This window comes from Nicotiana tomentosiformis, chromosome 8, assembly GCF_000390325.3.
Source record: "Nicotiana tomentosiformis chromosome 8, ASM39032v3, whole genome shotgun sequence".
Lineage (NCBI taxonomy): Eukaryota > Viridiplantae > Streptophyta > Magnoliopsida > Solanales > Solanaceae > Nicotiana > Nicotiana tomentosiformis.
Window position 1 is genome coordinate 93,927,674 of NC_090819.1, and position 14,928 is coordinate 93,942,601.

The following is a 14,928-nucleotide window of genomic DNA, read 5'->3' on the forward strand; positions in this document are numbered from 1 at the left end:
AGTTAAGAACTTCATATGGCTTCTTGCCCAAAATAGGTTACCTGCAGGAGCCTGGGTTCACAGAATTGGGGTTAACTGTAACCCAAAATGCTGCTTCTGCTAAAGCATTCAAGAAACAAGTGACCACATTTTCTTTGAATATATAAATGCAACTCAATTCTGGCAGGAGTTGCTATCCAAGGCTTCAAACGAGAGTAGGCAACAAAATCCCATTTTCTCACCTCAACAATGGCCATTAACTTGGAATAAACTTAGGAACACACTCTTTAATAAAAATATTCCTTGGGAGAACATCACTCCCTTCTGTTTCTGGCACATCTGGCTAACCAGGAATCACAACCTCTTCAACAACAAAAAAGATACAATCAACACCATCTCTAAAGCAACTGAATACTTTATGTTGGTAAAAAATGTCTCCATCAAGAAGTCTTTCCAAACCAATGTGAAATGGGAGCCCCCCAGGAGAGGGTACTATAAACTGAATACAGATGGGGCCGCTAGGGGTAACCCGGGCATAAGAGGAATATGTAGAGTATTCAGGAGCCATAACGGGAATTGGATTATGGGGTATATGGAGAATATACCACATACAACCAATAGCATGGTTGAACTGAAATCTCTCCTGAAAGGGCTGCAACTAGCTGAGCAAAATGGATGGATCCCTTTGGACATCAATACAGACTCGCCAGAAATAATCCAAATGCTTCTCACAGGTAACTTAACATATGATCCCATGATTTGTGAATGCAGGTTGTTAATGCAAAGGATGGACAAGGTCGTGGTGAGACACACGTACAGGGAGCAGAATAGGGTGGCAGATGTACTAGCAAAAGAGGCAGCAAAGCCAAGCTTTTTGGGAAGATTCAGCTTACTAGTAGTTCCTCCGATGTTTGCAAATGATATATTTTGTGCAGTCATCCTAGGAACCGAAGTTGTTAGAAAATTTTTGGCATGTAATATTGATACAGTATATCAAAACATCGCAGTAATGGGGGAATTACAGTACCCCGGCACTGACAGTACTTTGTAATGTATTTTCTAGTCTTGCTGTTATATATATATATATATATATATATATATATATATATATATATATATATATATATATATATATATATATATATATATCCCCTATTTAACCAAAAAAATAATACTATTCCACTACATTGCTCTCTCTCCATCCCAGGTCATTTGTCCCTTTTTATGTTGTAAATTATGTCATCTTTCTATAAATAATTACTTCTAGTCCAAAATTGATAAATCTGTTGTTTCACTTTTTGACTTTTTATTTGTATAGAATAGGTTCGTGATGGTGTACATAAGCCGGGTTTGTCCAATTTTTATCAAAGTCGAACCAAACCAATTATATCGGTTTAGATTGATTTAATTTTGTCGGTTTTTTCAAACTTTTTTAATACATGAATATTATTTCAATCTTACTTTATTAAAGTTATAAATAAAGTTTTGATAAGTGAATATATATTAAGTAAAAATTAAAAATCTTGACAAATATATAATCTATTAAAATATTCTTATGGGAGAATTTTTGTAGTAACATATGATAATTATTTTCTTAGTCGTCTAACAATAATTTTTCGTTGGTATATGCTTTCAAGGTTAACCGAATTTAACAATTAAACACAAAATCAGTATGAAACCTAAATAATATTGTGTTCTATTTAATTTTAAATATCATTTTCAAATTCGAAAAAATATAAGAGTTTAATAGATCTTGACATAAGAATATGACAGAACAAAGAGATTGACACATTTTAATTATACTTGATGAGATAGTATGATCCAAATCATTATTTAAAGTAAATAACAATAGATGCACTTCATAATTTTATTATAAATATTACATCTCATGAGAGGATCACAAATATTTTTAGATATTTTTTAAAGAAAATTCTATATAAAGTCTTAAAAGTATGTAGAAGAATTATATATTTATATATCGATTTGGTTCAGATTTTTTTATTTAATACCAAACGAAATCAAAGCAAACATAATCAGATTTTTTAATTACTTTGATTTAACTTTTTGGGTTGGTGCGATTTTTCGATTCGATTTGAACGTCCCTAGTACGTAATAGTGGATAAGAGAAATAAAATATAGAAGAATCTTTTAGTATTTATTGTGAATTCATTCAACATATATATCTTAACTCGGACTTTAAAAGAATAGAGAAATGTTAAAGTGATGTTTATGTTTATGATGGTAGTACCACTTTTACATAAGTTTTGGGTCAGAGCTAACCTTATCACTCAAACGAACACAACATTGATCAGCCATTCGAGTTCTATATACTACCACGAATATGGTGAGATTGAATCATCAACTGTAGTCACTAGATTCTTGACTAGTTCAATAGTAGCTTATTTATAAAGGATGATGATTAAGAATACGTTATAGTTTTAAAAAAATATTAATTCTTATATGGGACATAAATCCAACTCAAGCATCCTGGATGGTGAGAAAAATCTTGAAGGCTAAAGATTACTTTGCAAATGTTGGTTACATGCCTGATGATATAATAGGAATCTTTTGTATCCCATTCAATAGACTTGCTGGGAAAGCTTAATAGAGTGACCTAGAGGTAAAAGTAGTAGTGTTGATATATACAAACTGACCATAGGTGCATGTGGTTATGCCATTTCGTAAGAGAGGAATCTTAGAGTTTTTCAGATCAAGAAGGGAGATGTTGAATGTCTGACAAGATCAATTGTCCAAGATATACATGCGCGAGGTGCAGGCAAGGCGAAGATTGCAAGCAAACTAGGAACAATGAATTGATATATGTGACTATTGTAATAGGAGATACAAGTTAAAGCATAGCTAGATATCAGTAGTTCAATTATTTTTTTTGGGTAGTTTACTACAACTTGAATCTCCTGATCATGCTATAGGGTTTTTTGTTTCGACTTGTATAAGAATATCTTTCCCCGGTAATAAAAAAATTTATTTACCAAATATAAAAGGGTCCCACAAGGGGCTGGTCTTAGCCGAATGCCCCTAAAATTGATGGTATTTAAAAAGCCCCCAGACACACAACTCTTCAGAAGTTTCTCTACCAGATTAAATTGTTTATCGAAGTTCATTCTGTTATCATACTTTGGCTCTTCAAGATTTCTCTACCGGATTGGTAAAGTTATTGTTATTATTATTCAATCTATGTGTTAAGTTGTTCATCGGGGTCTAGCGATTGTCATACTTTAATTTGCTTTTTGAGGATTTCTCTTAGAGGTTGGTAGAGTTAATGCTATATTTACTATGCCTATATGTTAAGTTATTCATCGAAGTCTACCCGATTAATATACTTTTTTGGGTTATTTTAGCAAAGTGTTCTTCGAATTTGCGTTTTGGTCAAATCACCTCAAATGATCTCAAATTTGGAATAAAACTTTCAAATACCAACCGAAACAATCCTCAATTCACAATTTATTCAATTAACACCAAATCAAAAAGATCCGCTGTGTCCTCTTCAGCTCTTTCTAAGATCTAACAATAAAGTTTTGTAATTTTTACAATAAATCACCAAAATATGTATTTGAACTAAAAATTTAAGCATAAATTATCAACATTCAAATAATTTTAACAACAGTTATGATCATTAATTTCTATTTTTCACCGCCAAATAAGAATTTCAAAGCTTTAAAAATTGAAAAACTATTGTGTTCAAGTCAAAAGCATTGATATATTGCTAAACCAGTCAAAACAGGAATATTTTGCCAAGACCAATCCTTTGAGAGACGCCGTGTAATTTTTTGTGTGTTGTGTGATGTAATTTGAATAATAATATGTGGGCCGTGACAACACATGTCCATACTAGACCTTTGGGCCCCGATAAGAAGTCCCAAATGAACGCGAACTAGTCCGGTGATTCATGCTCAAAAGAAGTTCTAGTTCCGAAAAGTAATATTTACCTAGTTATACTATAATAGAAACTTATTTATCACTTTTTTTTAGGTTTCTTAAAAATTATTTTTACTATCTATATTTATTATTTACTTGTCTTAGGGTACGCGCTTTGCGCATATATCTACATTAATGAGTATATGATATTAAAAAATTATATCAATATTTTTAATAATATATTTGAGTTATAAAATAAAAATTAAATAAAAATATAAGTTCCTGAAAATGATGAATGTTGGTCATAAGAGGACTTTCAACATAATCAAGCTACCATTTTAAAATTGTTTTTAATGAATTTTAAAGTCGTTAGAGGGTAGTCGAGCGTTTCTCCTCGCTGCGCCGGCTAGTCTGATAGTGTTTTGTCTAGGACTGCTAGCTATTTTTGTTGTGTTTTATTTTTTTTTTGTTGTTGTCTTTCACATTTTGGCCTTTTTATTTATTTGCTGTATTTTACGATGCTGATACTATTTTTCTGGTTTCTGTTGTGATTACGGATCTATTGTCTCTGAGCCGAGGGTCTCCCGGAAATAACCTCTCTATCCCTTCGGGGTAGGGGTAAGGTCTGCGTACATTCTACCCTCCCCCAAACCCCACTAGTGAAATTCTACTGAGTGGTTGTTGTTGTTGTAGAATAAGCTTCCTACAAAAATGGAAAGGGGACTTTTTTCGTTCATTTAGAATATACGCTTTGCGCGTCTATCTCCTATTAATAAGTGTATATCTGGCATGTAATTATTTTATATCATTTTAAAAGTATTTATTGAATTTGATGTTAAGTTAAAGAGTATCATAATCGTGAAAATTAGGTTATTTATATCTAATTATAGTATTTATAAGAATGTATATTTACGGTTTAGTATTTTGATTTTATAGAAAGCGCGTTTCATTAAAGGATAATGGATATTCTATTAAGTATTTAGAAGATAATTAAATGACTATTTCTAAATATTAGAAAATTAATTAAATAACCATTCTTAAGTATTAGGACATTAATATAAATGACAATTTTGTCCAGTATGAACTCTAGTTTTAAGGGAAAAAAAAGACTAATGATATTTCGCCATGAATCTTCGTGTTTTTAATATAATTAGTTTCTCGACATGTACGATTAGACATGTATACTAAGCCATGTAGTACATAATTGCTTGTTTATAAAGAGGTAATTGTTCATTTTATCATGTCGTGACGTTAACTTTTTTAAAGTCGAGAACTACATGCATCCAACATCTCTATCGTTTCTTCTCTGTTGTAAGGAGCATAGTTTTTTTTTTTTGAAAGAGTAGATACTTTTATTCAATACTACGAAACATTGTTACAAAGATCCAAAAGATCATTACACATAGCGGAGATGCCGTCTACGACATTCAGATTACCAAGCTTTGGAAGGGTTCTACACGTGCTTTCAAGCACTAATTTCCTACTAAAACCTCCATCCTTGTCCGCCAGCAATCTGGCCACGACAAAGGGTGGGGAGTTAACAAAACATGTGAGCTTATTTATGGGGTCTGCTTGGCAGCTTCCTTTGCCAGCAGGTCTGCTACTTCATTCCTCTGCCTGAAATTATGCCGGACTACTAGTTCCTTCTCCTTCACGGATATCAACCACCTGCAATTATGTAAGGGAGAGTCGTAAGTTGAATGGCCATTTTCAAGTAGGTTTATTACCTGGGTTGAGTCAATTTCGATTTCAATTGGAATTTTGTTTTTCCCAAGGCAAATTCCAAACTTTGATGTTGTGCCAGGAGTTCTGCATGAATACAGGAAACAGCTTGCACCTTCATGCTAAAACCCATAATTCAGTGGCCGTTATGATCACGTATAACGCCACCTATTCCGCTGGCCGTTTGTTTGTATGCCCCGTCAAAGTTTAGTTTAAACCAGCCAGCTTGAGGTTTTCTCCAGTTCGTATTACAACTAACTTTTCTTTCGGGGTTACTTTCCCTATTAGTAAGGTAGTAATATTCAGTAGCTTGGTTAATAATGTAAGGGAGAGAAATACCTCTTTTGGAATTGTTTTCTATGTTGTAGTTTCTGTTTAACAGGAGGCCGTAGAAAAGTTACCGTCACTGTTTGGTTCCCATATGGAAAAGTCGTGGGGGCAGTTAATAGGAATGGTAATAGCTTTAATATTGTTAGTAATATCAGGGGTAGTTCAAAGGAGAGTTTTCCTAATGACCAAGAATTGTTAATAATAAGATCACTGATTTTTGTTGTTTGATCGTTCTTGTTAGGGGGGCCTCTATGCAGCTTGTGAGGTGGGGTGTATTGGGGATCCATCTGGCATCCCAAATAGAAAGGGTGGAATTTATTTGTATAGATGTAACGATTCGACCGGTCGTTTTGAGCATTGGCACTTTGCTTGGTTGTTGGAGGGCATGAGTAACTCCGTATGATGTATTATGACTTATGTCAATCGTCGGTTTTGGTTTTCAGGTTATTCGGAATTGATTTAGAAGAATGATTCTCAGATAGAAGTTTTAAATTTGAAAGGTTTGATCAAATTTGACTTTTTAGTATTTGACCCCGGATTGGATTTCTGATGGTTTCATTAGCTCCGTTGGGTGATTTTGGACTTAGGATCACGTCCGGATTGTGATTTGGAGATCCGTAGTAGAATTTGGCTTAAAATGGCGAAAGTTGGAATTTTGAAAAGTTTGACCGAGAGTGTACTTTTTGATATCGGGGTCAGATTCTGATTCCGGAAGTTGGAACATGTCCGTAATATCAAATGTGACTTGTGTGCAAAATATGAGGTCAATCGGACATGATTTAATAGGTTTCGGCATTGGTTATGGAAGTTTGAAGCTTCAAAATTCATTGATTTCGAATTGAGGTGTGATTCATCGTTTCGATATTGTTATGTGTGTTTTGAGGCCTCGAGTAGGTCCATGTTATGTTATGGGACTTGTTGGTATGTTTGGACGGGGTCCCGAGGGGTTCGGGCGTGTTTCAGATTGATTTCAGATCATTTTCCTTCATGTTTCCACTACTGTGTTTTGCTGGTTTTTGGTGTCTCAGTCCTTCATCGCGTTCGCGTGGCAAGTGTAGCGAACGCATAGTGTATTCTGATGGCAGCAGGAAATTGTTCTTCGTGATTGCGAAGTATGTCTCGCATTCGCGTAGTGTTTGGGCAAGTCTTCTTCGCGTTCGCGTATGGGGGATCGCGTTCGTGTAGAGTGGAGCTGGAGCTGGAGCTGGGAGTTGGGCCGCGTTCGCGAGGCTTGGGCCTCATTCGCGTAGTTTTGTCTCCGGTGTGAATCGCGTTCACGAGGCTTGTGCCGCGAACGCGTAGAGACTTTTCAGTGGCTGATATTTTTGTTCATCACGAACGCGAAGGTGTTCCCGCGTTCGCAAAAGAGGATGTCTGGGCAGAAGTATAAAGTACTCTATTTCGAGGGTTTCAGCCATTTTTATATTTTTGGAGCTATGGAGCTCGGATTGAGGCGATTCTTGAAGCAATTTTTACCATATGGATTGGGGTAAGTGTTCTCTACTCGGTTTTGGCCTAAAGTTTCATAATATGAATTTTTGAATTTTGAACATCGATTTGGAGTCGGAATTGAGTGAAACTAGTATGGTTGGACTCGTAATTGAATGGGTTGTTGGATTTTGCGAGTTTTGTCGGGTTCCGAGGCGCGGGCCCGGGTGTATTTTTGGTCGATTTTGGGTTTTGATTAAGGATTCGATCTTTATCATTTGGAATTATTTCCTTGGGTTTTATTTGATGTATTTGAGTTGCTTTTGGCTAGTTTTGAACCGTTCGGAGGTCGCTACGTGCGTGATGGCATTTTGGAGCATCGCTTGGCTTGCTCGGTATTGGAATTGGCTTGTTCGAGGTAAGTAACTCTTCTAAACTTAGTGCTGAGGGTATGAAACTCCGAATTACGTGCTATGTGATTAGTGATTAGGTGACACCCATGCTAGGTGACGGGCGTGTGGGCGTGCACCGTGTGAATTTTGACTCCGCTATTTCTGTGGTACTATGTAGTTACCTGATCTTACCTGTAATCATGAAATTTCTACGTATTTGAGCTATTGAGCTGTGATCCATGTTAGACACCATGTTTAGGTTTCATGCTTATCCTGTTGGGACCCACTGAGGTCATTTTTGCTATTGAGTTATTTACTTTCATTGCTTTATATACTCAGTCATACGCATATTATATCTCAGTCTCTGTTGTTGTTTATTGATACATCAAATCATCATTTTCGGGCTAGTTTCATGTAATTGTGAGCCCGAGAGAGAGACTGGAGAGTTTTATGACTGAGTGAGGCTGAGGGCCTAATTGTGAGGATATTGATACTATAGCACGTGAGTTGTCCATGCGGATTCTGATAATTGATACTATAGCACGTGAGTTGTCCGTGCGTATTCTGATATTGATACTATAGCACGTGAGTTGTCTGTGCAGATTATAGTGCTTGAGCTGTAGGAGCCCCTCCGGAGTATGCACACCCCAAGTGAGCGCAGTCGACTATATATTTATCGATCGGGTTGCATGCCGCAACGGGTACTATACAACGCTGAGTGTTTGAGTGTGCTGAGCATTGAGCATAGTGAGAGAGAATCCGAGAGAGTGAGATTGAGTACTCTGAGAGTGTGAGTACATAAGATTATCATCGAGATGCATTGCATTTGTCATGCGTACTTGAGGTACATGCATAAAGATGCATTTCCTTCTGCTACCTAGTTTTTGGGACATTTATGATTTTACATGTATCTTGACATGTAGGCATAGAGACGTACGTTCCTCATGCTATCTGAAAATAAAACATCTTACTTGTTGTTGAAAGGATTTTTGGGAAAATCACAGTTTTTAAACTTACTCGTATATTTGGCATTTTCAGCAAAAAATTTGGATTTTCACTGAGATACTTGAAAAGCATGCCTATTTGTTTCTTGAACTGTGAACGAGCTGAGCATTCTATTTCTGAGATACTTCTTTTATTACTTGTACCATGCTGTTACGAACTATTGTGGAATATTGGCATTGGACCCTACCTTTGTGTTAGCTCGTCACTACTTTCAACCTAAGGTTAGGTTTGTCACTTACTAAGTACATGGGGTCGGTCGTACTCATACTACACTTCTGCATCTTGCATGCAGATGTTGTCTGCTGATGTTGCTGTGCTCGATGGGAGTTGGATTGAAGATGTACCTGCGTCCCGGTTGTGGCTACCTCTTGTTCGTGGTAGCCTTAAATCTATAAAACTATGTTATGTACTTTTCAAACAGATTATGTATCTATTTCATTTCAGCTTTGTAAACTCTATTCTTAGAAGCTCATGATTTGTACTACCAGTCCTTGGGAAATGTATAAAATTTAGATAATTTCTTCTATTTAATTGTCTTATTAATATGATTGAAATTGGATAGTTATTAGTTGTCTTACCTAGCGGATTGGGTTAGGTGCCATCACGACCAGTGGATTTTGGGTCGTGACAAGTTGGTATCAGAGCTCTAGGCTCATAGGTTCTACAAGTCATGAGCAAGTGTCTAGTAGAGTCTTGCAGATCGGTATGATGCCGTCCATACATATCTTCGAGAGGCTACATGGCATTTAGGATAAACCTCCCATCTTTCTTTTCTTATCGTGCGACATTGATTCAGCTTGTAGCGTAACTCTATGAATTCCTTCCACGCGTTCGTATGCGCACATGAGCACTCGGTATCAGTTATGCATTTATGGTTTGTGATTCCATGGATGAGGTGCCAGATGTGATTTCAGTATGCTGATGATGGGCCAGTCTGGAGTACTTGAGGCCGGGTTTTGACTGTAGCTTAAGCATAAAGATGTTGATTATATGAGCACGTGCTTTTGGATTCATATGTCAGGTAGTGTCCATATTAATGGAATTTGTGACTGGATGTCTACGTGATGAGTATGATGTGACTGCGAGATGTGTTCATATGGGTTGAATGTGACAAGAAGGGTTTGCTTGAGGTGTAGAAAGGACTATCAGGTGCTTGATTTCTGTCTTGATGTGACATATAGTCTCGAGTTATGAGTGTATTGAAGGATCTTTCATGTTGTTTAATTGTGGATCGAATTAGATTCTTATGTCTTGTTGACGAGTTCAGAATCAGGAAGATTAAGTAATTGCGTAGTAGTTGTGACGGTGGAAGGGTATAGAAAGATGTCAGTTTGAGGCTAAGCGGGTGGGTTATCTCCTGCGAGGTGTCCTGAGGTTGTGTGATCCCTATGTTGTTTTGTAGTGAGTTCTCTTTTACCAGTGAATTATATATATTGCAATTTGAGTTTGGATCACTGATGAGAGTTGGATTGACTATTACAAGGGTGAATGCGAGATTTGCGGATTATATGAGATATTAGATGGTTTGTGTTACACGAGCTTATGAAGGATTTAGTTGAATCTCACTACGGTATTATGGCAATAATAAAGTATATGCATCGTGAGTTATTGTGTGTTTTGATCTATGGCTTTGAGCTAAGTGGGGGAGTCTACTATTGATAAGTTGATTGCACGGCTATGTATTGTATTGGTTTCGGTTTGAGGCACACTTGTGAATAAGTTATGTTCTGCAGAGGGTGAGATCGAGTAAAGGAATTTCTGGATAAGGGTTGTATTATGCTTTATGGGTATAAGAGGGGTTGCTCTGATGGTAAGCAACCTCCACTTCCAAACAAGAGGTTGTGTGTTCGAGTCACCCCAAGAGCAAGGTGGGGAGTTCTTGGAGGGAAGGATGCCGAGGGTCATTTGGAAACAGCCTCTCTACCTCATGGTAGAGGTAAGGTCTGCGTACACACTACCCTCCCTAGACCCCACTAATGGGATTATACTAGGTTGTTGTTGTTGGTATATGAGAATCATGGAATGATTTGAATTGTTATGGGTGAGAGATGTAGTGCGCATGGAGTAGGAATCTAATCGATTGCTTAGAAGTATGGATTACTTCTTAGGGTGTTGGTGTGCAAATGGGGCACAGGTCGTTTGATCCGTTTGATCAGTTTATGAGATTTGAGCAGAGTGGATGACTCACGAGAATGATTATAATAGATTCAAGATTTTTATGCAGCATTTGGAAACCTTCAGGATATGTATATGGCTAGAAACTGAGATTTACCTTGGATGGTGTCGAGACTTGTGACATTTCTATATCCTTATGGATTCAACGCTTCAGTATCAGGAAGGTGAAGGAAATAATTTTAGGTTCACATAAGGTCTCTTTAGAGTGGGTGTCTCGCTTGTGGTGCTTTGGGGTGCTTAAGAGGGAAGTCAACGGCTTATGGGCCTTAGGGCGTTGTGGTTTTATTCTAGGGTCTCTGGTGTGGTGAAATTTTGGGTTAAGTATCGTGGTGTTCTAGCAGGGAGAAGTATCAATTTGAAGGCAATTTGGAAGGGACTTGGAGAACTAGGACAACTTGGTAGTTGGTTGGATCAGCACAGTAATGGACATAACCGGTTCTTTGGGTACTTATGATGTGGCTAGTCTCTACTGGTGTTTCATGGCAATGCTTTTGGGTTATGGCTGCCTGCGTGGCTGGGTTGAGTTAGAGAGATTCGGTTCTGATAGCTTGGTTATGTGCGAATGGGCTTCGAAGAGTTTCCAATGGTTTCTACCACGGTTCGAGGAGTATGTTTCCTACCGACGTGAGGAATATGTTGTGTAATGGGATTTTCTCCCAGACGGGATCAAATGGAAGGTTTCTGACTGATCGAGTATATATTCTGCTGGTGACTCAGAGTTGATTATGAGATTCTTGTACTCTTCACAAGATAGCATGGTAGATACGGTGTGTTGTGTGGGATCGAGATTGCATGTTGAAGGTCACAAGTCAGTTTTGGAGGGAAGGACATGAATTCTTAGGCAGCATGGACGATTTCAGATGACTAGGTAAATGATATTACTATTTGGTATTGCTAATGGGAGTGTACATTTCAGAAAGGCAATGTGTTTTGATTTATGGATACTTCACTGGTACTGCTGCTCTCTCCTAGTTGATCGACTGCTGATATTCAAATTTTGCTATGTGGCACGAAGGAATTTTAGAAGTATTCCTGGTAGGATGATCGTGTATGAGAGATGTATTAGACATTCTGGTGGTGGAGTTGGGATAAGATATGGTGATTCGTGTGTTCTATGGATTTGGAGACTGGGAGTTCTCAGGAGCAGATTATTTCATGGTTGTGGACTGTGAAGTCATGGCCGAAGCTAGCTAGAGGATAGCATGTGTTATGATTCAGTCATTGTGGGCTTTCGGAAGGTTATTTATCTAATTGTGGGTGCATGGAGTTGATTTGGAGGTCCATTGATATGCCCAATTAGGATGGGTATTGTTGAGGGATGTGCCATTCGGTTGTTGTTGAGCTTACTTGTGTTCTGAAATGATCTGTGAGTTACTCTTCTATGCTATGGGGAGTTGTGATTCGTTGGTTATATGCACACATGGTGCGGCTTAATTTGGGCTTTATAGCGGAATTTGAGTGAGATGGGTATTTGGGTGTTGCATGATTGATTGCGTATTGGTTATGTTCTTTCGGGCTTGTGTGGCATTGCTTCATTTGCTTCTCCGTAGTTATGGTAATGCACTTTGGGAACTTGATGTCGAATCGTGCGTGGTTATTTATTTTGAGCAAGGTGGCTTGAGGTATATGCCATGGACCAGTGTTTGGATAGGGTCACGCATTGCAGCGGAGTTATGTTGAGGTATGAACCTTTGTATTAGATTCGTGTGATGGTCCTACGGTGTGTGATGGATTTTCAACATTTCGTTGTGGCAGTACTTGTTAAGCTTGCGGGACAGTTCTCTCGTTTGAGTCATTTTCTATGATTTGAGTACGTCTGGATTGTTGCTTACTGGTGTACGGATTACACATATTGTGGCTTTAGATTGGATTGATGTGGCATGTCACTAGAGTGATTATGTTAGATGAGATGAGGTCATCAGACCTAGAATAGGTGACATCGGATCTGATTGCGGCATATTTGGAAGGATATTGTTGCTGATCGGCTAAGAAATTTGCTATAGTTCCTATAGAAGGAGAGGGAGTTCCATAACTGGTTGATCTGATGAATGGTTATGAGTTATGCGTGTTTCTTGCATCATTGGCAGTGTATGAAGGTTTTAGAATGAGGCTTTGTTTGATATGAGGTTTATTACTGGTATTGGGTTATTTTGAGCAGCTGTTGTGATTAGAAATTATGGCTATGAGTATTGGAGTTATGCAGTATATCATGTGATTATATCTTGGATTAAGATTACAGCTTGATACACCTTGTTCAGACTTATACAGTATGCATATGCAAGATTCTGATCTTATAGAAGATTTTGGATGTGAAAAAAAATATATTGGACTCTAAGGCTTATGGGCTAGGTTGAATTGATAAATTTCAGTTATGTTGTGTATTCAGACCTATATGGGATAGGGTGATGTGGGATCACCCTCGGGTATGTGCATGGTAAGGTTACACGGCGATTTGATGGCTTTTGGAAGAACTCTGGGCACGTTCGAGGACGAACGTATATTTAAGTGGGGGAGGATGTAACGACCTGACCGGTCATTTTGAGCATTGGCACTTCGCTCGGTTGTTTGAGGGCATGAGTAAATCCGTATGATGTATTATGACTTATGTGAATCGTCGGTTTTGGTTTTTAGATTATTCGGAATTGATTTGGAAGAATGATTCTCAACTAGAAGCTTTAAATTTGAAAGGTTTGATCAAGTTTGACTTTTTAGTATTTGACCTCGGATAGGATTTCTGATGGTTCCGTTAGCTCCGTTGGGTGATTTTGGACTTAGGAGCGCGTTCAGATTGTGATTTGGAGGTCCGTAGTTGAATTTGGCTTGAAATGGCGAAAGTTAGAATTTTGGAAAGTTTGACCGGGAGTGGACTTTTGTCAAATATGACTTGTGTGCAAAATGTGAGGTCAATCGGATGTGATTTGATAGGTTTCGGCATTGGTTGTGGAAGTTTGAAGTTTCAAAATTCATTGATTTCGAATTGAGGTGTGATTCATCATTTTGATGTTGTTATGTGTGTTTTGAGGCCTCGAGTAGGTCCGTGTTATGTTATGGGACTTGTTGGTATGTTTGGACGGGGTCCCGAGGGGCTCGGGCGTGTTTCAGATTGATTTCAGATCATTATCCTTCTTGTTTCCACTACTGTGTTCTGTTGGTTTCTTGTGTCTCAGTCCTTCATAGCGTTTGCATGGCAAGTATCGCGAACGCGTAGTGTATTTTGATGGAAGCAGCAAATTATTCTTCGCGATCCCGAAGTATGTCCTGCGTTCGCGTAGTGTTGGGGCAAGTCTTCTTCGCATTCGTGTATGGGGGATCACGTTCGCGTAGAGTTAAGCTGAGAGCTGGAGCTGGAGGACCTTTCTTCATCACGTTCGCGAGGCTTTGGCCGCGTTCGCGTAGTTCTGTCTCGGGTGTGAATCGCGTTTGTGAGGCTTGTGCCGCGAACGCATAGAGCATTTTCGGTGGCTGATATTTTTGTTCATCGCGAGCATGAAGGTGTTCCCGCGTTCGCGAAAGAGGATGTCTGGGCAGAAGTATAAAGTACTCTATTTCGAGGGTTTCGACCATTTATATATTTTTGGAGCTATGGAGCTCGGATTGAGGCGATTCTTGAAGCAATTTTCACCATATCAATTGGGGTAAGTATTCTATACTCGGTTTTGGTTATATTCCATGAGTCTATCTTCGATTTTAGCTTTTGGTTGATGAATTTTAAAGAGAAAATTGGGGGTTTTGGCCTAAAGTTTCATAATATTTATTTTTGAGTTTTGAACATCGATTTGGAGTCGGAATTGACTAAAACTAATATGGTTGGACTCGTAATTGAATGAGTTGTCAAATTTTGTGAGTTTTGTCGGGTTCCGAGGTGCGGGCCCGGGTGTGATTTTTGGACGGTTTTGATTAAGGATTCGTCTTTATCATTTAGAATTATTTTCTTAGGCTTTATTTGATGTATTTGAGTTGCTTTTGGCTAGTTTTGAACCATTTGGAGGTCGCTACACACGTGATGGTATTTTTGGAGCAT

General features: G+C 38.0%; 1 protein-coding gene across 1 annotated transcript; it reads left to right on the forward strand.

The window, feature by feature from the left end:
* The first annotated feature begins 571 nt into the window (after window positions 1–571).
* On the forward strand, window positions 572–1,030 carry LOC138897842 (uncharacterized). Its single transcript, XM_070183860.1, has one exon. It carries the CDS (start codon window positions 572–574, stop codon window positions 1,028–1,030), a length of 459 nt encoding a protein of 152 aa, XP_070039961.1.
* The last annotated feature ends 13,898 nt before the right edge of the window (window positions 1,031–14,928 follow it).

Coding starts and splice junctions, on each gene's coding strand:
- LOC138897842 (XM_070183860.1), top strand. CDS start 572: ATGGAGAATATACCACATACAACCAATAGCATGGTTGAACTGAAATCT.